The sequence below is a fragment of the Phocoena sinus genome, chromosome 20 (genome assembly GCF_008692025.1).
Source record: "Phocoena sinus isolate mPhoSin1 chromosome 20, mPhoSin1.pri, whole genome shotgun sequence".
NCBI lineage: Eukaryota > Metazoa > Chordata > Mammalia > Artiodactyla > Phocoenidae > Phocoena > Phocoena sinus.
In genome coordinates, this window is record NC_045782.1 from 32,942,899 (window position 1) to 32,966,970 (window position 24,072).

The 24,072-nt window shown below is 45.2% G+C and overlaps 2 protein-coding genes across 4 annotated transcripts in view; one reads left to right on the top strand and one right to left on the bottom strand.

Annotated features, from left to right (window-relative positions):
• Positions 1-9,773: 9,773 nt before the first annotated feature.
• Positions 9,774-24,072, bottom strand: part of LOC116746130 (C-C motif chemokine 4) — an 88,554-nt gene continuing 74,255 nt past the window's right edge. For 2 of the 3 annotated variants that reach the window (XM_032617410.1, XM_032617411.1), the window contains exons 2-4: positions 11,392-11,587; positions 10,773-10,887; positions 9,774-10,159 (exon numbers count right to left, since the gene is read on the bottom strand). In XM_032617410.1, coding sequence (XP_032473301.1) covers positions 10,072-10,159; positions 10,773-10,887; positions 11,392-11,467 — 279 coding nt within the window. In that variant the 5' untranslated portion in view covers positions 11,468-11,587 and the 3' untranslated portion in view covers positions 9,774-10,071. Of the gene's footprint in view, positions 10,160-10,772; positions 10,888-11,391; positions 11,784-24,072 lie in introns of those variants that run through there. The other variant, XM_032617408.1, reaches the window with a different exon arrangement.
• On the top strand, positions 22,322-23,649 carry LOC116746132 (C-C motif chemokine 3-like). Its single transcript, XM_032617413.1, has 3 exons — positions 22,322-22,397; positions 23,056-23,152; positions 23,559-23,649. The coding sequence occupies exons 1-3, from the start codon at positions 22,322-22,324 to the stop codon at positions 23,647-23,649; spliced, it is 264 nt and encodes an 87-aa protein (XP_032473304.1).

Below are 24,072 nucleotides of genomic sequence, written 5' to 3' on the forward strand. Positions count from 1 at the left end.
GAATGACTCCTCAATCTGAAGGAGGGACCAGGATACCCAGAGGGGGAGCTCAGTCCAGGATGGAGATTAATGGCTGCAGGCAGCACAGAGAACAGCAGCTGGTCAGCATTGATCCAAACCCAAGGTGGCTGGCTGGATCCCAGGCTGCTATGTATCGTGGCTTTGTTCGTGGGGCCGGGGCTGGACAGCCCCAAAGAGCTTGCAGGAGAATCCTTTGGAGCAGCACGGTTGGCAAGGAGAGGACTCCTGAATCCCTCTCAAAAAGTGATGAGACGGGACGATTATCACTTAGTTAATATAACCTGTCAAAGTTCATTTCCACACAACAAACACATGAATGTGCTAAATAATTCAAACAATACAGATATATCCAGAGTAACCTTGCAGGAGGTAATCAATATTACCAGTTTGTTGCGTTTTTCTAAACCCTTTTCCTATGCTTTTACATACACACATATGTGTATATACAAATATATACCTTGTTTGCCGAAACGAAATTATATGTATTAATTTGCTTTATTCATTTAACATGATGTCTTGGAGAGCTTTCCAGGTTAGTATCTTCTTTTCCTTTTAAAAAATAACTACTATCTAAACTTCCATTATATGAATGGTTTATAATTTATTTAACCAAACTTCCATTGTTGGACATTTAGCAGGTTTGTGGGGTTTTTGGTTATCAAACAATTTGCTGTGGATATGTATCATACACTTTGTAGTGCTTCCTTTTATCTATATCTATATCTATCTCAGTATTTCTCCCAGAATAGATAGATGCCCTAACATGGAAATACAAAGGAGACATCCATGGTAAAGTTGGAAGATATTGCCAAATTGTCCTGCAAAAAGACTACACTATTTATGGCTCAATAATATTCATATATATAAATCATATATATATAGCATATATATAATATTCATCTATACATATCACACTTTCTTTATTCCTCTATTGATGGGCACCTAGGTTTCTTTGCAGATACGAAATGTGCAGTGTGGGGAATATAGTCAATAATTGTGTAATATCTTTGTATGCTGACAGATGACAACTAGACTTATCCTGGGGAGCGTTTTGAAATGTATAGAAATGTTGAATCACTGTCTTGTGTACCAGAAGTTAACATAGTGTTGCAGGTCAATTATACTTCAAAAACAAACAGATTCATAGAAAAAGAGATCAGATTTGTGGCTCCCAGAGGCAGAGGAGGGGGAAGGGGGAATTAGATGAAGGCAATCAGAAGGTACAATCTTCCAGTTACAAGATACGTAAGTATTAGGGATATAATATACAACATGGTAAAGATAATCAGTACTGCTACGTGTTATAAATGAAAGCTGCTAAGAGAATAAATCTTAAGAGTTCACACCACAAGGAAAAAGCATTTTTTAAAATTACTTACTGCTGTATCTCTATGAGATGATACATGTTCACTCAACTCATGGTGATAATCATTTCACGACGTATATAAGTCAAATCATTACGTTTCACACCTTAAACATATACAGTGCTGTATGCCAATTATATCTCAATAAAACTGAAAGGAAATAAAAGACTATACAATTTACACTTCCAACCACCGTGAAGGAGACATGGATTTCTCACACACTGATCCAGTACATTTGTAGTCTTGCGTCCCCAAGTTAAATTTTTTTTTAAACAACATAAATTTATTCTCTTGCAGTTCTGGAGCTCAGAAGATTGAAATCAAGGTATACATTCTAAAGTATGGGCAGGGCAACTCCTTCCAGAGCTCTAGGGGATAAGACCTTCCTTGCTTGTTCTAGCTGCTAGAGCTGCATTCCTCGGCTCTTGACCCCTTCTTCCATCTTTAAGGCCAGCAGCATAACATCTTCAAAACTCTGCTCTGTCTTCACTTTGCCTTCTCCCAATCTGTGACAAGTCTCCCTCTGCCTCCCTCCTACATAGACATTTGTGATTATATTTAGGACCTACCCAGGAAGTCCAGGATAATCTCCTCATCTCAGAATCCTTACTTTAGGGGCTTCCCTGGTGGCGCAGTGGTTGAGAGTCTGCCTACTGATGCAGGGGACACGGGATCGTGCCCCGGTCCGGGAGGATCCCACATGCCGCGGAGCGGCTGGGCCCGTGAGCCATGGCCACTGAGCCTGCGCGTCCGGAGCCTGCGCTACACAACGGGAGAGGCCACAGCAGTGAGAGGCCAGCGTACCGCAAAAAAAAAAAAAAAAAAAAAAAAAAAATCCTTACTTTAATCATGTCTGCAAAGTCACTATTGCCATATAAGGTAACATTCACAAGTTAAATTTTTTTAAATTCTATTTATTTATGTCTTTCTTGAAGTAGAGTTGATTTACAATGCTGTGTTAGTTTCAGGTGTACAGCACAGTGATTCAGTTATACATATACACACGTAGCTATTCTTTTTCAGATTTTTTTCCATTATGTTATTACAAGATACTGAATATAGTTCCCTGTGCTATACAGTAGGTCCTTGTTGTTTACCTAGTTTCTATATAGTAGTGTGTAACTGTTAATTCCATACTCCTAATTTATCCCTCTCCCCTGAAGTTTTTAATGGACTATTTCCAGCTGTATATAGTCCCATAGGCCCCTTGGGATGTATCCCCGTTGGGGATATAAGGCAAAAAATTCTCACCACAGTAAAGACATTTAGTTAGCAGAAGTTGTGTAACCCAATATAACCTGCTGGTTTACTCTAGCACTTCAGTTCCAAGTATGAAGCAAAGCATAATCATGGCCTGGAATAGTCTTGCTAAAGTAGGCATTGCAAAAACAGGTGCTGCGAGGTTATTAAGGAGGGACTCTCTCCAATACTAATGACAATACTTGAACTCTATGAAGCACGCAACTGCCTGGCAGGTCCTGTGCTTGTACTTTACACCCACCATCTCACTGAAGGCTCACAAGCCTGAGGGGCTGCTTCCATTGGCACCCCCATGTCCCAGATGAAGAAAGTGAGACTCAAAGAAAGTCATGCCTTGCAAATACTCCCAAACCCACCAGAGACCCACCGATGTGGACTCCCCAGTCCTGGGGTCCAGAAAAGCTCTGCAGATGCTTTTCATGTACCTGGAAGTAATGAGGAGTGCTTGACCTACCAAATAAATGAAACCTTTATTTCTTTGTGAAAAACAAAACAAATTGATGTCCCTAGAAAAAGTGGATTTCTGGTACTTGAGCAACAATCACAAATTTGGGGATCTGCTAAATTCTCATGACGTATTATCATTTGAAAGGGTCAGGCGTCTGCAGCAGCCATGAGATGCAAAAATGAACAATGAAGGGAGAAGACTGAGTCCAGACCTTGGGAATTCCTAGATGTCCTCCTGTAACTGAGCAGGACTCTACGGGGCCTTCCTGGGACAGACCCCTCTCCCATATCCTCTGCTTTAGCTCCGTTCTGAAGTACCCAGATAATAGTCTCTGAGGCACATCTCCTGAGTTGTTTTACAGATGCTAAAATAACCCCCAAATGGAAGAAATTAACTACTTAATGACCATGAGCACATAGTCCCCAGGCCTACTGGAGACTAAGGATTGATCATTTTAACTCCTGTGACACCCTTACCATCAAACAATCGGAGAATTGTGCACTAGCTGATCACAGACCCTGGGACTCCCCTTCCCACCTTGCCTTTAAATAGGCTTTGCTGAGACCCATCCGGGAGTTCAGGCTTTCTGAGCACTAGCTGTCCCCGACTCCTTGTATGGCACCTCACAATAAACACGCACTTTCCTTCACCACAGTCCGGTGTCAGTAGACTGGCTTTACTGCCTGCGAGGGAGCAGACCCAAGTTTTGGGCCAGTAACACTCAGTCTGTAAAACCCACCCATCGTACTTGCAGCCATCAAAGTTGTATTTCTTTTATTTTTTTAAATGGCACGAGACCTCGAGGCTGTCACAGCTTCCATGTTCAGACTCCTGAATTTGCTGGAATTCCATTTTTCCTGGAATTTCATATTCCAGAGAGTCATTTCCCAACTCTGTCAAATCCCTTGAACACCCAACTGCACGCTCAGCTCCCCAGTCCCAGATCTTGTTTATGTTGTATCTCTGTCATCTTTGTCCTGTTCCATAAAGAGTCGGGGATGAACACCAAGACATTGCGTTACAGAGCATGAGACCTTGTTGGGTCAGAGATGATGAAATTAAAAAGTCAGATAGCACATATCCGACTAACGACATCTCCTTAACACCTGGGGCCCTGCTGCCTTTCTGCATGACTTTAAGTGTGTAACAGATAATATTTGGAGGAATTACAAGGTGTCTTCCCTCCTTCCCCTACTTCCCTATACTCACTGGCGTTCCTCTGTGTTGCAACAGTCAATTATAAAATACACTCACTGTCCTTGGGGGAGGGTGGACACAGCTTAGAGAAGCAAGTCAACTGAGTTCCTCAGTCGGTTTTCTTTCAGACTCTACATACTAGTTCTGAAAGCACAGGCTTTCCATTTCAAGATCTCAGCTTTTGGGGAGAAAAGGATTTGGATGGACATGGTAGGATGGGGATAAGGCCAAACCCCAAACGAAACTGGAGATAGGGTTGATACCATAAAGTGTAGATGTGTTTTTAAAATTCATGATTTAAGAGCTAGCTTTCCACATAATGGGAGAGAAAAATAAGATATACGCTAGAGGGAAGATAAAGGAAAGATGTGAGCCAAAAAGTTAGGCATCTGAGAATGATTAATAGGGTCCCATCCCTGCCCTGGAAGAGGGTGTAGTGGGGCTGGAAGGAGGCACAGTCCAGGAAGGCTGCCAGCCTTTCCAAGAGACTTGGTGAGCTCAGAGGAGCTTAGGGTTGGACAAATGGGCCAGAGTCATGGACCCAACCCAGGAAGCCATGACAGGACTCCTGGGTCTTTGAAGGGTGAGTATGCAAAGCAGCTCAAGACAGCCTTGGGGCCGCTGGGCCCGGTCATCAGGAAGAGCTGTGGTTTCTTTCACCCTCTGCAGCTCAGCTCACATCCTTGGCTTCTGCTTGCTCAGCTTCTGGCCTCCTATGAGGAAAATGCCTGCATCATGGGAACATTACAGAAGACTCTGGGTTGGGGTGAGGTAGTGAGAGGACAGAAAGTTTGCATAAACCAGAACATGAGGAAACAGACTTCCTCCTGTCTAGAGAGGGAGATGGGAAGAGGCAGGCACTGCACAAAAGCAGAAAACACAGGGCTGGCATCCAATGGCGCTCACCCCCCATCCTGCCTCATCTCTTCTGGTCCCCACCCAGAAACCCAGAGAAACCTCAACCAGACAGTCTTGAAAGCAGATACAAGCTCCCTGGCCTCCGGGTGAGAAAAGGAAGTTTTATGAAAAGAGGAGAAAGGAAAAAACAAAGTCTGATGTTGCACAACAGGTGAAGTCCTACTTTGCCGCACCACGAGGAGTCCATGCTGTCATCTGTAATTCCCTGGTAAAGCATTTCTTCATGAGGGTGTTCAGGCCTACTGCTGTCTTCCTTGGTGATCCGGCCTCTGTGAAGCTGAGTTTCTCTCTTCTCCACACCTCAGGGGCAGGGAGGTGTGGGGAAAGGGCTCCACTGTGAGGGAGGAGGTCCAGATTCTGGCCCTAACCCTGCCTTCTCTCTAATAATGAAACCAGACATGAGCCATGGCTTTGCTCTGGGGTTCATTAGACAAATGAGAGGGTAGATTCCTCCAGATAGGAGACCAAGATGCCCAGAGGGCCCCAGGAGTCTCAATAAGAGTCAGACTTCCTCTCTCTGTTTTTTTTTTTTTTTTTGATACTTATTTATTTTGTTTGCCTGCATCGGGTCTCAGTTGTGGCATGTGGGACCTTTGTTGCGGCATATGGGATCTTTAGTTGTGGCATGCGAACGCTTAGTTGCGGCATGTGGGATCTAGTTCCCTGACCAGGGATTGAACCCGGGCCCCCTGAATTGGGAGCGTGGAGTCTTAGCCACTGGAGCACCAGAGAAGTCTCCGGGCTTCCTCATAATGTGGCTGGTGGGTGTTGAATCTTTGGTGAAGCTTCAGCCCTCACACTCAGCTGCTGAAGCAGCCCTTCCTCTTGAGATGCCTCACCTCATCATAATCTGTCACCTTGGAATGTGTCCACTTTGCCCTGAGTTTCTCCTGTGGGTAAGTTTGTCTCACCTTCTTGAATGTTCCATTCCCTTCCACACTAAGCTGGAGGGGGTCATTGTCAATGACCCTTCCATTGGTGTAACAAATTACACAAACTTGGTGTCCTAAAAAAATACACAGTTATGCTCTTAAAGTTCTAGAGGTCAGAAGTCCACAATCTGATTCACTGAGCTGAAATCAAGGTGGCTGTGCTCCTTCTGGAAGTTTTAGGAGAGAAACCATTTTCTTGCCTTTTCCAGCTTCTAGAGCTGCATTCTTGCATTTCTTGGCTCGTGGCCTCTTCCTCCATCTTCAAAGCCAGCAGCATGGCATCTTGCTTTTGTTTTCACATTGCCTTCTCATCTGTGGTCACATCTCCTTCTGCACCCTCTTATAAGGACACTTATGATCAGATTTAGGATCCAGACAAATAATCCAGGATAATCTCTTCATCTCAAGATTCTTAACTTGATCACATCTGCAAAGGCTTTTTTACCTTATAAAGGAATATTCACAGATTCTGGGGATTAGGATGTGAACATCTTGGGGGCCATTATTCAGCCTACCACAGAGATCTATACCTTGTCTCAGGCCTGGGGATCATGAATTCTCTCTCTCAACCCCTTCCCTCAGAATGGTGTGTATCTTTCACCGAAGACCATACCCTAACCTTCCCGGCCACCCCAATTACCCGTCCTTTCCCTCCCTTTAGGCCCTGAGGATATTGGTCCAATGGAACTTCCTATGATGATAGGAATGTTCTACATTTGCACCATGCAACACGGCAGCCACGAACCACATGTAGCCAGTGAGCACCTGAAATGTGACTAGTGCAACTGAGGAATTGAATTTCAAATTTTATTTAACTGAAATTAAATTTGATTGAAATTTAAATAGCTACTTGTGGCTAGTGGCTACGTATTGGACAGCTCAGATCTAGGCAGATGAGAAGTAGAAGCCAAGACCAGTCAGGTTCTTTGCTGCTAGCCTCTTCTCACACATTTTGGGATCAGTTCTGCCCCTCCCCAACCTCCTTCTCTCAGTCCCTGCAGAATCTGAAGGAGGTTTCTACAGGAGCTCTGGGATGATGGGAGTGGCTAAGGGCAGGGCAAGGAAGGAAATTGTGTCTATTGGCCCCAGAGAGGTACATAGTCTCAGTTCTGCTTTTGCATCAGACTAAGAACATTCAAACAAGAAATGTAAATCATAACCACAATGAGGTATCACCTCACACTGGTCAGAACGGACATCACCAAAAAGTCTACAAACAATAAATGCTGAGGTTTCCCTGGTGGCGCACTGGTTGAGAATCTGCCTGCTAATGCAGGGGACACAGGTTCGAGCCCTGGTCTGGGAAGATCCCACATGCCGCGGAGCAGCTAGGCCCATGAGCCACAACTACTGAGCCTGTGCGTCTGGAGCCTGTGCTCCGCAACAAGAGAGGCCACGACAGTGAGAGGCCCCCGCACTGCGATGAAGAGTGGCCCCCGCTTGCCACAACTAGAGAAAGCCCTCGCACAGAAACGAAGACCCAACACACCAAAAATAAAAATAAATTAATTAAAAGAAGGCTCAACATTTTTTTTAAAAAAATAAATAAATAAATGCTGGAGAGGGTGTGGAGAAAAGGGAACCCTCCTACACTGTTGGTGGGAATACAAACTGGTAAAGCCACTATGGAGAACAGTATGGAGGTTCCTTAAAAAACTAAAAATAGAACTACCATATGATCCAGCAATCCCACTCCTGGGCATATACCCTGAGAAAACCATAATTTGAAAAGATACATGCACCCCAATGTTCATTGCAGCACTATTTACAATACAGTAGCCAGGACACGGAAGCAACCTAAATGTCCATCGACAGATGAGTGGATGAAGAAGATGTGGTACATATATACAATGGAATATTACTCAGCCATAAAAAGAATGAAATATTGCCATTTGCAGCACATGGATGGACCTGAAAATTATCGTACTAAGTCAGACAAAGAAAGACAAATACTGTACATTATCACTTATATGTGGAATCTAAAAACAAAACAAAACAAAACAAATGAATTTATTTACAAAACAGAAACAGACTCAGACACAGAAAACAAACTTATGGTTACCAAATGGGAAAGGGAGAGAGGGGAGGGATAAATTAGGAGTATGGAATTAACAGGTACACACTACTATATATAAAATAGCTAAACAACAAGGATTTACTGTAGAGCACAGGGAACTATATACAATATCTTGTAATAACCTATAATGGAAAAGAATCTGAAGAATATATATATATATTATATATATGAATATATAACTGAATCACTTTGCTGTACACCTGTACAACACATTATAGATCAACTATAGTTCAATAAAAAAAAAAACGAACACAAACAATTTTGACGTAGCTCCCTCTTTACCCTACTTACACGATGAGCTGTCCTTTTGGGGACCATGGAGGCATGTCACAACGAGCACAGAAAAGGGGACTAACCTGGGGCTTGACACTGGCCTTGATGCTCTCTGGGTGGCCTTTAGAGAGTCACTTCTCAGTTCTTATTCCTCAGTTTCTGTACTATGATAGGGCTGGACCAGATGGTCTGAGAGGTTCCTCCCAGCTTGTGAATCAAGATTTAATTGTGCATGTAATTCTACTTGAGAGTCATGTTCTGCCTGACCCATGCCATAGGAAGTCATGACTGAAGGGTTGTTAAGTGGCCTTGGGTTACTCCCATCACACTCTAGAACCAAATCTGACATCTGTTCTTTTGTCCTCATGACCACACTTTGCATTTGCTTTGGCTCTAGAGGGCCAATCCACTAATCTAATCTGCCTGATGACCCTGGGAGGATAGACATTATAGCCCATTTTAAGTGAAAAAGCTGAGGCTCAGAGAGGGAAAGAGAGAAACTTCCAGGCACCAGGCCCCATGATGAGAGCTTTACACATCATATCATAACACCCCTTCAAAGTGAATAATATCACTCCCACTTTACAGGGGTGAAAATTGAGGTCCAATGAGACAAGATGACTTTCTTTTTTTTTTTTTTTTTTTTTTGCGGTACGCGGGCCTCTCACTGTTGTGGCCTCTCCCGTTGTGGAGCACAGGTTCCGGATGCGCAGGCTCAGCGGCCATGGCTCACGGGCCCAGCCGCTCTGCGGCATGTGGGATCTTCCCGGCCCGGGGCACGAACCCGTGTCCCCTGCAACGGCAGGCGGAGTCTCAACCACTGCGCCACCAGGGAAGCCCCCAAGATGACTTTCTTAATGATAGTGAGTGACGGAGGCCCACTTTTCTGATTCTGAGCTACTTTATCTTCCCTCTCTGTTGTGCTGCTCTTCCTATTTACAGCTTCCCTACAAGATGTTGAAATGATAGCCCTCAGCAGCACAGGTATCTTTTTGGATCAGCCTTTCATGGTGCACCCCAAGCAGACCTACATGCCTTAGCAAGTCACATCACCTCTGTGCCTCTGTTTCTACATCCGTAAAATTGAGGATAACCGTCCCTACTTCATAAGGGTGTTAAAATCCTTGCTAAAAGTATTAAGTGAAGTTTGTATCTCTAGACATTTGAGCCCACATTAAGGACTCAGTAATTGCCCATTCTTATTGTGTTTGGAAACTATTCATAATAGCAGGTAATTCCCTTTACCGCAAATCAAATTAAAACACAAAGAAACTGTCCGCGTTTTTAAAAAGTTTTATTAACACTTGGACTCAATTGCATTATCCACGTATCCACAAGAGCAGAGAAACAGTGATGGTGGACCATCCCCATGGGGGACACATGTCCTTTGGCAAAACAAACATAAATAGTGGGAAACAACACCAAATACAATAATAACATAGTACGTAATAAAGATTAAATTAAGAGAAGGAACAGGGACTACCGGGAGGGGTCGTGAGTGTGGAGAGGGTGCGTCTTGCTGAGAAGCGTCGGGCTCAGGTGATCTTTCCTGCAGAACACTTGCCCCGGCCTCAGAGCAGCTCAGTTCAGTTCAAGGTCATCCATGTACTCCTGGACCCAGGGATCACTGGGGTTGGCGCACACCTGCCTGCCCTTTCTGGTTTGGAATCTGTGGAGCAAAGAATGGACAGGTTAGAATCCCACGGGACCTTGCCTGTGGCAGGTATCCCCCTGTCCTTCACCATGGCTCATGCTGGACAGCCTAGTGGGTGAGAAGACCCTTCCTGGGGTGCTGCTGGGACCTGATTCCTTGTAACTTCCTCCTTGGGTTTAGCTGTGGCCTCCTGAGTTGCCCAGATTAGGAACCAATGAGTTTTGCCATCAATGTGGACATATCTCCCCATTCATTCCCTGCTGCCCCTAGCAATGACTTTGGCACGTGTTTTCTAAGTATGGTTTAAGAATTCAGCCCACATCTTCCATCATCTTTTTGACCTTCCCTGTTTTCCTGGCCTCTAGCTAACCTCCTCCCCAGAAAGCACCTTCCCCTCCTTTAGCTCCCACCCAGCCCTCTCCAGGTCTCAGCAGGTGACATCATGACCTGTTCCTCACTGCTTTCAGGGAGGCCTTCAGCCCTGACACCTGCCTCCCCTCACCTCAAACAGGCCCATGTCATAGGAAGTCATGACTACTGCTTCATCTCCCCTCACCTCAAACAGGCCCCCTTTTCTAATCCTGCCCTCACCCTCGCCTCCAAGAAAGGCCCCAGGGTTGATACTCACACCACAGCTGGCTGGGAGCAGAGACTGCTGGTCTCGTAATAATCGATCACAAAGTTGCGAGGCAGCTTCCGCACGGTGTAAGAGAAGCAGCAGGCAGTGGGAGGGTCTGAGCCCACTGGGAAGAAAGGCCGAGGTGAGACAGAAGCTCCACCCAGAGCTATTCATTTTGGCTTCTAGTTATAGATATTCAAAGGGCATCCCTGTGGATCTGCCAGGTCCCCAAATATGGTCCCTTGTATCTAATCCCACCCACTCTGAGTAGGAGTCTTATTCTGGATAGAGAATCCTAGGAGAAGACCATGAAAGGATTCTAGAAGGGTCAGGCTGTACTGGGTCTTAGAGCACAGGTCTAACTCCCTTCATTTTACAGATGGGGAAACCAAGGCACAGAGAGAGACAGGGACTTGCCTAAACCAGCCTATGGGTTGCTATTTCTTAAGAAAACAGGAACTTGAATCTTACTGAGTGTCTACCAGACTCTACGTTTACCTGCAGGCTACTTAGGAATCTTCCCTGCTCCCTTGTCTCATCCCCAGATGTTAGTGTTGGACCAGCCCCAACTAGAAAAGTCAGCGCTGCCTACGTCCTGACTCAGTGGCAGCTGGAAGAATGGACTTACTTGGTGCTGAGAGTGCCAGAGAGCAGAAAGCAGCTGCGAGCACGAGGAAGGAGAGGACAGTCATGCAGAGCTTCATGGTCTTGGTTGAGGAGAGACTTGCCTGGAGCTTGGACCGCAGAACCCAGAAGCTTCAGAACCCTTCTGTGCTCTGTGTTGATACTGAGTTGGGAGCCCTTCTTTATAGGAACTCTGAGGCCTGGGACAGAGATGGGGGAGAGTGGAATTTCCAGGGTACAGATGATGTCATGGTGCCAATAAGGAAACTGAAGCTAGCTGGCTGAGGACCTCTGCACAGCTTTCTTTTCCCCAGCAGTGTCATCACGGAGGAAAGCGGAGGGAGGTGTAGGAGAGAAGGAGTGGGCTGAACCCTAGAGGGAAGTGGTATACCAAAGGCAGTGACTGAGGCTTGGGGGAGAATTGCAAACCCAACAAGAAAGATAGAACCTTCACACCTACTAGAAGGGGCTTGTATGCTCTTAGTGGTTAGCACCTCCAGAAGCTAGAGACTTCACGTCAGTCTTCCTAGGGTAGCCGCAGGCCTGGCCCCGAGAAGGGGAGGAAGCCAGGATTCCATGTCCCACTGCAGGCCTCCTTCTGCTAGGCAGAGCAACTTTAGTGCCCTGTATATTTCCTTGGGCATCACGGAAGTGTCCAGCTTCTGTCCAGCGTGCAGAAGGCCCCAGCAGAAGTGTAGCTTCTACACTATGTGTCAGGCACTAGGCAAGCTGCGTTATACACATACATCTAACCCTACCATAACCCTGAGCAGGGTGTGATTATTCCCCTGAGGCAACGAGATTCAGAGGGCAGAACAGAGTTCAGTGATAATCTCAAGGCCACACAGCTGTTAAGTGGCAGTGCCAAGATTTGGACTGAGGTTCATCTGACGCTAAAATCCATTTTCTTTCTACCCTGTCATCTCCAGAACAAATATAGAACGTGACCACAGAGAGAGAAACTGCTGGCCACCTAGGGGCCACGCCACACACAAAGACCCATCTTATCAGGGCTGAATACAGGAAAGGGGTGCGGTCCATCTGTCCCAAAGAATGCAAAAGAAATCAAGATCTCAGTGCGCTCCCTTGGGCCAATAACGGAACAGGAGAAAGAAATCAGGAAGAATCACGTTTAGAAGACCCAGATAAAGAATGTTCTTCCAGTATAAAAATGGAATTGGATAAAGCTGGCAATGAATTCATCTATGTTACAGATAAAGTATATAATCTAAGCCTGTGGGTGTTTCCCAGACATCCACAGGGAATTCCCTGTGTTCTTCTAAAGCCCTGCCTGGTTCGGCAGCTGCCTGTGGGCCTGAAGGTGACTACATGAAGCTCCCAAAGGCCAGGAATACAACAGTGCACGAATCAGGGCAAATGAGGGCCATTAGGATGATGGGATCAAGACCTCTATCCACCTTCAGCTCAACCACTCTGATCCACCTGCTCACCCGCAGTCCCACATTGCTACCTGCCTCTGCTTTGAAAAGGAAGAATGAAGAGTGAAAAGAGGGAGCCAGGCCTCCCGGGTGCTGTAGAGATGTGGGATAGAAGGAGTCAGAGCAGCATCTCGGAGCATTTCGGTGTCACTAAATAAAGTACAATGTCTTCCTACTTCATCCCTCTCCTCTCTCCCTGCTCCCACCACCTACACATGCACACAGACTGTACTTCTTTTCTTTATCCTTTCTGTCCTCACTCCTTTCTTCCTCTGAGTCTTGCTTCAGGTGTTCTGATCTTCACCAAGACCCCCATCCCCAACCCTAACACTCTACAATCTCTGGTATCACTTATGCAAGTATCTCTCGTGGTCTCTCCTGGTTGATGGAGTTTCATGTTCATGCGTCAAGAACCTTGCTTCAAGGGAAGAAGGATGTGTCTTGTGGTACCCGGAATCTACACAGACTTTGTTATCCTGGCATTTCCATTCAACCCAATTGAGTAGTCCACCTGTTCTTTGTCAGGACAGACAGAGCTGAATGACGACCCATCGCTGCCCTCAGAGTCCTTAGTCTAGTGATGGTGCTGGCAGTGACAGAAATCACTATCTCGTGAGATGGAATAAGGTATGTGTCATGTCGGAGGTAGAAACAAAATGTCAGAGAGCCCAAAGGATGGAGAAAACCATCTCTTGGCTGTAAATGAATAGTTCCAGGTCAAGACTAAATCCACTGTGCACTAAGGAAGAGCCCTTGACGTGGAGACCTCCGTCTACATGAGTGGGGAGCGCTGATCTTCAAGCCATGGAAGGACATAACTCTTATGAAAATACATAAGAAGAATGATGATAGATAAGAGTGGGTGATTAGCCACGCAGTGCGTTTGTTGATTTTTGCCTCCTAGCCTTAGATTTGATCTTGGGCTCATGCAGGCAAAATTTTTTTATTCATGAAGGTCTTAACAATAATGCTGTGTTCACACCAGTGAACGTTCACACAGAGAGTACAAAGGCTTGTGTCAAAATGTTTAGCTAAATCAATGGCCTCCAAGGTTTATACATTGAGGCCATTTCTAAGTAATAGTCGATAGAGAATGATAACAAATGCCTCTCAAATACACAACCAAAAAAGTGCTCATCTCCTCTAGAGAACCTTCCCTGACCTCTCTTCCAACTGAATTCTGTACCTCCCTTTGTGCTACCTCCATCACATCACCTATAAAATATCTGTCTACTTGGTTGTCTCCGCTCCTAGAAAGGGAGTTCCTTAATGCAGAAACTGGGTTATGCTTATCTCTGTGTACACAGTAGGTATTTTTTTAAATTTATTTATTTATTTTTATTTTTGGCTGCCTTGGGTCTTTGTTTGCTGTGCATGAGCTTTTCTCTAGTTGTGGTGAGCGGGGGCTACACTTCGTTGCAGTGCTTGGGCTTCTCACTGGGTGGCTTCTCTTGTTGCAGAGCATAGGCTCTAGGCACGCGGGCTTCAGTCGTTGTGGCACTTGGGCTCAGTAGTTTTGCTTTGCGGGCTCTAGAGCGCAGGCTCAGTAGTTGTGGCGGACAGGCTTAGCTGCTCCGTGGCATGTGGGATCTTCCCGGACCAGGGCTCGAACCCATGTCCCCTGCATTGGCAGGCGGGTTCTTAACCACTGCGCCACCAGGGAAGCCCTACACAGTAGGTATTAATAAGTGTCCAGAGGCAGCTCAGACTACCAGTTTTAATGGGAGGGGGTGTGATAGGTAACATGGACTCTGGACATGAAGTCCATTTAGCCAAATGAAGTATGAATTAACTAGGCATCTGACACTCTATCCAGAATAGGATTCCCCAGCCTTGATGGGAATCGCTCCTCCTCCTTCTTCCTCAACCCACATGCCCAGTGGTTTCATGGTAAAGGATACTATTCTAGGACTCAGCTCTTTCCAGCTCAGGGATGTGAGAAGTGACAGCGAGAGTTAACCATGGTTCCAGAGAGCCCCACGGGCATACTGTGGGCCACCCCCTCACTCCTGAGCAGGGAAGCCCTCCATTTCCCCTCACTCGTGCTGATAAGAGGTTTCCCCTCCCACGCCCTTGACGGCCACTGTGCTCGAAACTCCATCCTGGGAATTTTCACATCTGTTTTGTCATTTTGTCCTCCCAGCCTCCCCAGTGGTCCTGAAAGCAGGACCAGTGGCCACAGCAGTAACAAGACCTTCCAAAGGTCTTTGGATTTCCCTCAGCATATCCATGTCTATGGTTTTACCTGATCCCAATCTGTTTTGCCATGGCTCAGATTAGGAAGCAAGACCTAGAAAAGTTAAAATACTTGATTAAGGTTACATAGGATATGTGTCAAGACCCAATTTCTTCCAACTCCTGGTCCAGAGATGACCAAACTTCTTTGACGGGTGTGACCCTTTGAGATCACAGGTGGGAAGTCTCTGAAGGTACCAGACTCTCAGAAGAGATTACAATCCTGCTGAGGGGCGGGAAGCAGAGGTGGGCAATCCCGACATGCTGTGCTTTTGTGGAAGGAGAGTGCTGAGATGCAAGTGTAGGAGAGACCACTGGGTGTCGGGACCAAGAGACTTAGCCACTAGGAAGTGGAGTGCCCGGAACTAGAGAATTCCTTGTGAGTGAATGTTGCAACTGCAAAGCCAAGGGGATCTGGAATATATGGTCGTTCTGCCAAGACAATAAACTAAGAAAAGGTAAATCCTTTAGTCTTGCCAATATGGTAGCCAAATCCCTTGGAGAGAATGGGAGCAGAAACTGGATTGCAGATTGAAGAAATAAGTACATAATTATTCGAAGTGCAGGGTTCAGGATGGAGTCCATAGGACAGTGAGCTGGTTGAAGCCATTCATCAGTGATGGTCCCAATCTTCTTAAAGTGGAAATGTGCCTCTGTCACCGGCCACAGCCTGCTCTTTAGCTGTCAAAGGTGAAGGGCAGGGCTCCCCTGGTGGCGCAGTGGTTAAGAATCCGCCTGCCAGTGCAGGGGACACGGGTTTGAGCCCTGGTCCGGGAAGATCCCACATGCCGCGGAGCAACTAAGCCCGTGTACCACAACTACTGAGCCCGTGGGCCACAACTACTGAGCCCGCGTGCCACAACTACTGAAGCCTGCGCGCCTAGAGCCCGTGCTCTGCAACAAGAGAAGCCATGACAATGAGAAGCCCACGCACCACAACGAAGAGCGGCCCCCGCTCACCGCAACTAGAGAAAGCCTGCGCACAGCAGCGAAGACCCAACGCAGCCAAAAATAAATAAATTTAATAAAAAAGAAAACTTTATAAGAAACAAAATTAGCATGCATGATGTTTCAGTGTGGGGATACTCCAAACTTTTATACCAAAATTTATATTTAACCAATCTGTTACTTAGCCCATTCAGGTTGTTCTAACCTTCCTCTATTCTAAATTGAGCTGAGACCTGAAGGATGATTAACCAGGAAGAGTGTGAGGGTGGGGTCATTCAGGCAAAGAACAAGAGACCCGTGCTTTTTAAAATATATAAAATAGATTACTTGAAATATTTCAGTTATAATGATAATAGTAACTAACACATAACACTTACTATGAGCCAATCATGTTCTAAGCCTTTATAGATATTAATGCATTTCATCCTCACAGCAGTGCTCTGAGGTAGGTACTGTTATTATCCCCTTTCACACATGAGGACACTGAAGCACAGAGAGGTAAGTAACCTACTGAAGGTAAGTAACACACAGCTCGTACATGACAGATTTTGAAATGATACCAAGAAGGTATGGCTCCAGAGCGTAAATAAATCAGAAAAGGGAGATGTGTTTCTTATAAATTTATGTTAAAGTTTAATGGCCAAAGTTGTGTTATTATGATGTAAAATATCTTTCGGTTTTGCATTTTGCATGTCTTTGAATAGTGCAATCCATGGATTTCTCTCTTTTCCTTAGAAAATTAAGGTAATTAAACAGTGGTTTCCTTTATTTGTTCTAAATACTAATCCCTGCAGCTTTCACGGGATATACCCATGCTTATAGAATTTCACTCTGCCCTGTGATCTACACGAAAGGGAAATTGTGCTTTGCCAAGTGACACCTGGCTCATAAAAAGCAGAGCAGAGACCTGCATTTTTAAGGAATCACATGTAGTTTAGAGAGCTGAGTCTTTGTTTCCAGGAAGTCTGAAGGTGGCAAGAAACAAGGCCAAAGGGGGAGACAGAGGTCAGATCACAGAGGGGAAGCTTCCATTTCATGCTGGAAACAAGGTAGACTGTTTGAAGGGTTTTCAACAGAGAGAGACAGAGACTGATTTGATCAAAATCACTTCAAATGCCTTGTGCTGGACAAATTGAAGAGAGGCAAATGGAGGAAAAAACAATTGACAGGACACTCTTGTCATGACAAGAAGTGACAAGGACCCACCTAAGACAGTGGCAATGGGAAAGATGAGAAGTAGATACACTTAATTTCAAGTATACAACAGAGTCAGTAGTTGAATAGATGGAGGAGATGAGGGGGAGGGAGGAGTCAAGGGTGACTCCCAGCTTTGTGGCTTGGAAACCTGGTAAGAGGGAATGCTTTTTACTGAGTCACAGAAGGAGGAGCAGGGCGACAGGTGGAAGGATGTAATCCAGTACCAAGATGTACGCCCTGATCTGCGTGCACGTGGACATGCACACACACACACACACACACACACACACACACACACACACAATGGCCAGAGGAGAATGACAAGAAGAACTCAAGATAGGAAAGGGCCTGGCTGCAGAAAGAAGGGGCTGCGTCAGTGAGACACTGTCTCTCTAGGATGCTAGAAATGGGCCCCCCAGGATGTTTTCTCTGCCCACATGAAAGGCAGGGCCAAGCCTGCTGCAGCCTGACTCTGTGGACCACAGCTGGGAAAAAGGAGGCCAAGGCCGGGCCAAAAAAGGGTGTCATTATCAATGAGCCCATCCATGGAACCACTGCTGCCAAAGGGAGAGAGCTGAGATTGACGCCTGGGGATGTAGAGCTATGGGACCGGAAACTGGAACGAAACCAATCCATCAGGGCCAGGGCACAGGAAACAATGAGGAGGTGAGCAGAGCCGGACTAGGCAGAGGTGTTGCAGAACCTGAATTGTTCAGCCAGAATTCCCTGTTCTCGTGGCTGGGATGTTCTGCTGGACTGAGGTGGGGCCTCAAAGAGGCTGGAATGAACCAGAAAGCTAGGACACAAATCAAGGCCCTCCATGCTGAAGGATCCACCATGTTGACCATTGGCCAGTTTCTGTGATCACCACTTAAGAGATCTTGGTGGTCCCCAAAGATCAAGACCTTGACACCATGGCCTTTCTGATCCTTTATATAATATTAGTATTTCAACTCCCTAGTGAGACGTTGGGCATAATACATACTGTTCGTCAAATCAATGAACCATTCATTCACCAAATACTTATTAATGCATTGCGATTACTGTTGGAGATACATTGTTAAATAATGTAGACACTGAAATGTAAAACTGACTAATTCCATCTCTCTGATCCTGGGCAAGTCATTTTACCTGGGAACATTAATTTACCTCCTTGGATATTTCTGAGACCCTTCCAACTCATCCATCCTAAGGTTTCCTTACATTATTCATTACATATGTGCATATGGAGCACATACTTTGCATACAAGTATGTTACTTTCCTGATTCAAATAAAAACATATATGACAAAGAGCTATTTCCTGGTTTTAGGATTGATATGAAAAAATCTTACAAATATATAATCACTAAGATAGAATTTTATATTTATCAAAAAGAATAGAATTATAAGACATAGAGACTATGTCAGAAAATTAACCATGTTATAATCAACATGTGCTAGAATTTGGTTTAAGTCCACCAAGACATGGTATGAATTTGGTTTAAAATCAACAGGACATTCAATAGGCACACGAAAAGATGCTCAACATCACTAATCATTAGAGAAATGCAAATCAAAAGTACAATGAGGTATCACCTCACACCGGTCAAAATGGCCATCATTAAAATGTCTACAAATAATAAATGCTGGAGAGGGTGTGGAGAAAAGGGAACCCTCCTACACTGTTGGTGGGAATATAAATTTGTACAACCACTATGGAAAACAGTATGGAGGTTCCTTAAATAACAAAAAATAGAGTTACCGTATGATCCAGAAATCCCACTCCTGGGCATGTATCCAGAAAAGATGAAAACTCTAATTCAAAAAGAAATAAGCACCCCAATGTTCACAGCAGAACTATTTTCAATAGCTAAGACGTGGAAGCAACCTAAATGTCTATTGACAGATGAATGGATAAAGAAGATGTGGTGTACAGACACACAAACACACACACACACACACACACACACAGGCGCACAATGGAATACTACTCAGCCATAAAGAATGAAATAATGCCATCTGCTGCAACATGGATGGACCTAGCGATTACCATGCTAAGTGAGTAAGTCAGAGAAAGACAGATATCGTATGATATCACTTATATGTGGAATCTAAACTATGATACAAATGAACTTATTTATAAAACAGAAACAGACTCACAGACATAGAAAACAAACTTATGGTTACCGAAGGGGAAAGGCAGGGGCAGGGTTGTGGAAGGGATAAATTAAGGAGTTTGGGATTAGTAGATACAAACTACTATATATAAAATAACAAGGACCTACTTATAGCACAGGGAACTATATTCCAATATCTTGGAATAAACCTTAACAGAAAAGAATATGAAAGAATATATATAACTGAATCACTTTGCTGTACACCAGAAACTAACACAACATTGTAAATCCACTATACTCCAATAATAATCTAAAAATAAATAAAATCAACAGGCCTAGATTTTTGAAGAGACAATTACAAAGATAACTGTCACACAATGTGGAAAGTGCTGTAATGGCAGAGCTAAATAATCAAGTCCGTTATCAGAAACGTGATTGATTCAGCAGTTTCCATTTCCTTCTTCTCAACCTCCTCAACTCAGAGACGCCTGCTCTCAGAAACTAAATCACGAGTGTGAAGGGGGTTCCCCCAAGAAGTAAATGAGGGAATTCAGTTCAGGGTATCGACTGAGGGCTGGGGCAGAGGGGGTGGACGTGAGGAGGAGGCATTGTCTGTGACCTGGAGTTTCCAGTGAAGCAAATGATAGACTCCATTTTCTGGAATTGACAGTAACAAAGAAAGACAGCTGGATGCTACAGCCCCAGTGAAACCTGCCATTGCCCCAAATCTTGCCTTTGCTGCACCTCCCTCGGACCAGCATTAGCAATCATAGGGATGGGATGGAAACACAGCCCATGTGTTTTAAGAGAAGTAACTCTACGGACACAGGAAGGACAGAATTCCTCAGGTGTGGTCTCACTTTGCTCACGTCTTATCTCCTCCGTTGTTCTAACTCCTTTTGGGGGAATTCAAAGCCCTCTTGGTTTGGTCCTAATGCAGCTTCTTCATCCATATTTGCCCCTCCACTGTGCAGCTACTCTGAAGGACTCACTCCTCCCTCTGACCCAGCAATTTCACACCTGTGACTCTGCATTAGCAGGCCAAGCCATCTACTGCCACACCATCTATATATGTTCAAATCCTGCGTCTCTTTCAAGACCCAATCAAAATTCCATCCCTTCCGTGACGCCTTTCCCTATCCTCCCAAGGGAGACCATGACTCCCTCTTCCTCACATTCTGAGCTTTCATTTATTTTTCTCCTGAGAATCTTAGCAGTTTCTGTTAAGTGCTGTGGTTACCTGTTTATACTCTACCTGCTCCTACTAGACTGGGGGCACCTAGAGGATAAAGATCATTAGAAAGGATAAATCATAATTCAAAAGAATATATAGATATATATGTGTGTATAACTGAATCACTTTGCTGTACAGCAGAAATTAACACAATATTGTAAATCAACTATACATCAATAACATTTTTTAAAAGATCACTAGAAAGAACTAAATCTATTTCTCAATGTAAAATGTGATTTATGCCCACTAATTCTGTAATAATAAAGGATGGAAAAGAAAATATATACATCTGGCTAAGAAAGTAGACTCTTTCACACCACTGAAATTATGAGTTGAAAAGAATAGGAAAGGAACACTGCTCCGAATTTGGCATTACTTATGTAATCTTACAGGTTCCTCAAAATAGTTCGGAGAAATGGAAATCAAGACTTCATTTTAGCAAAGGACATTCGAAAGAAACCTTAGTATATTTATCCAAAAATTCTTTCAAATTAAACATCTGCCAACAACCTACCTTCCAACCGGTGGTGTTGGAAATGTTTTAAGACAGAATGTGTTCATAAATCTGTGGGCTGACCAGGAAGGTAATACATTCTTACTCCAAAAAAAAAAAAAAAAAAGAGAGAATTCCAGAAAAAAAGGAAAACAAAATCGCCCATTCATCTGTCACACAGCGTTAAGTACTAATGATGCTCTGGGCATTTATTTCCAATGCTTTTTGTTTTTTCCACGCCTAGACCATATATCTGTGTGTGTGTATACACACACACAATTTATGGTTACAATATTTATCGTATATGTGTATATACGCATATGCACATATATATTTGTATAATTCTTCATCTTATACAGTTGGTATGATTTTTATCTTACTTTTTGACAACTGATGCTATGGTTATATTTATGCTACTTCATTTAGTTTAAGGGCTTAATAACAAACATTCCAGTGGATATATCATAACTGAGTTTATCATTCCCTGAGAGAGGAAAATTTAGGTTTCCTTATTTAGAGTTATAAATGTTGCTGGGCCAGCACCTTCCTGCCTGAAGATGCCTCCATATTTGGGCCCGTTTCTTTAGAACTCTTTCCTAGAAATGCGATCTCTAGGTTAGTGGGTATAAATATTTTTAGGCTTCTGACACATTAACACCCACATCTAATGCCTCTTCATGATTTTCAACTAGTGTTTAACCCAGTGCCCCCGGTCACTCGGTGACTGATGACTGGACACGTGACGGAAACATGACCTCATGCTTCCTAGTCCCCTAGCGTGGATTCCTTGATTAAGTCCCTTGCATCCAAGGGAAGCTTGTGCCACCCTCCAGGGCGGTATCACACCTGCCCTATCCTTGTGGTTAGAGCAGCTGGGGAAACGCAGCAGTTTCAGCTCTGTGGAAAGGTCAGAGCTGGAGAAGTCGTGAGGGGAAGGGACCGGCTGAGAATAGCCTTGGATGGACACACACCCCTCTGCCGCTGCTCACAGGGGAAACCATTTCCTCACATGAAACCAGAACAAGCCATGCGTTGCGGGCTGAGACTCGTAGCTGACAGCTGCTATTCTTGGATATCCTGAGCCCCTGTGGTTGCCGCGGACCCTGAGTTATGAAACAGTGAAAGCATCACGATGCTTAAAAATTTCCTTCCTCACTCCCAGATTCCATTTCCCCATCCATCAGGGCTGCCTATAAAGGGCTGGGGAGACGGCCTCTCACTAAAGAAGGACGCAGGCAGCAGCGAGCACCCAGTCCCCACACTCAAGGCCACACTCTGTCTGCTCAGCATCATGAAGGTGCCCGCTGCTGCCCTCGCCGTCCTCCTCTGCCCCATGGCCCTCTGCAGCCAGGTCTTCTCGGCACCATGTGAGTCTGTGCAGTAGTTGCAGGGGTCCCCACACCAAACTTTACTTGGCCTTGAGAGCCCCCAAGAGAAAATAAAGATCTTCTTAAAGGCTTATGAAACATTTTGGCCTTTCTCTTCAAGATTTTAATTTTTATCTTTATAAAGGGGTCCTCAGATCTGGAGCTAGGGTTGGGGAGTTACAGTCCCATTTTACAGACGGTAAAATGGGGACCTAAACAAAAGAGTTGGCAAGAGGCAGAGTCCAAATTTGGTTACCGCCCCATGGTGTCAGTCTTCCAGTAACTCACGCTAAGACCCCCCAAGAGTTTGTCCCTTGGATGTCTCATGAGAGCTGTCCAAGGTTTTTCTTTTGCTGGGGTGTGACTTCTTGAACCAGAAACAATTTCCTGAAGGGAGATGTGATAAGAACAGTCTGTTTGGATGCCTGGAGCACACAGAGAAAGAGAGAGCCCACAGTGAAGAGTCAAAAATAAAGAAGGATGCAGACAGAAACAAGGACAGAGACAGGGATATTTCTAGGGGAAAATGCCCAGAGTCTTCCAGTGACCTGTCTCCCAGTCTGTGCCCTAAGCCAGGCTGTCTCTCTCCTTCCGAGTCTTCCTCATCCTGTTCTGAACTATGACTCAGCCTCATTCTGTCCCCTCCTCCACAGCTGAGGCTGCTGCTGCTTCTCCTATAATGCCTGGCAGCTTCCTCGCGAATTCGCAGCTGACTATTTTGAGACCAGCAGCCAGTGCTCCAAGCCCGGTGTCACGTAAGTGCCAGTCTTCCTGCCCACCTCTGGGGAGATGGGATGTTGGATGGGAGTCAGCACCCAAGGGCACAGACAGGCCAGGGGTGCCATCCTGGCAAGCCCAGCCCGCCGGGGCCTATCAAGTATACAGGACCCAGGTCTCTGAGCTGTGACCTGACCTGGCCAGGCTTGCAGAGTCAGGGGGTGCTAGGCCAGCCCAGAGGGAGGGAGGGGAAGAAGGAGGCTGCATCCTCTGAGGGGCCCCCTGAGTCAGGGAGAGCGTCTCTCTGGACTGAGGTAGGCAGAGGGTCCCCGAGGGAGTGGCAGGCCCTGGGCCTCCCAGGAGAGAGGGGTGGAGGGGCCTCAGGGAGCCCAGGATCCCCCTGCTGGATTCCTCAGTGTGTAATTCTTTTGTCCTTCTCCAAAGCTTCCAAACCAAAAGAGGCCGGCAGCTCTGTGCCAACCCCAGTGAGGACCGGGTCCAGGAATACATCACTGACCTGGAGCTGAATGCCTGAGTGGCCTGGAAGTTTTGAGGAACCCAGTGACCTCAGTGGCCCGACTGGGCAGCAGGGGTCTGAGCCTTGGAAATACCCCTGTCACCTCCACAGCTACCTCTCCTGTGTGCTGCTTGTTTCCAAACAGCAACACTCCGGGACTCGCTCCTAACTTAGATTGCAACTTATTTATATATAATATTAATATTTAATTTTTGTAATTTAATTTCAGTGTCCCACTGTGTCTGGGACTGTGTGCTCCAAGAGGGCCCAAGACACCTTTTCACAGACCTTCCCTTCCCCATTCACTTGCACTCTGCTGACAATTGACTGTCGGCAGCTTGTTCTACACAGAGATGGTGCCAATGCCACCAGACTGACAGTCGTGTATTGGATGTTTCCGTTCAGTGCTGTGTTCAGCAAAGTGAAAAAATAAAGATGCTC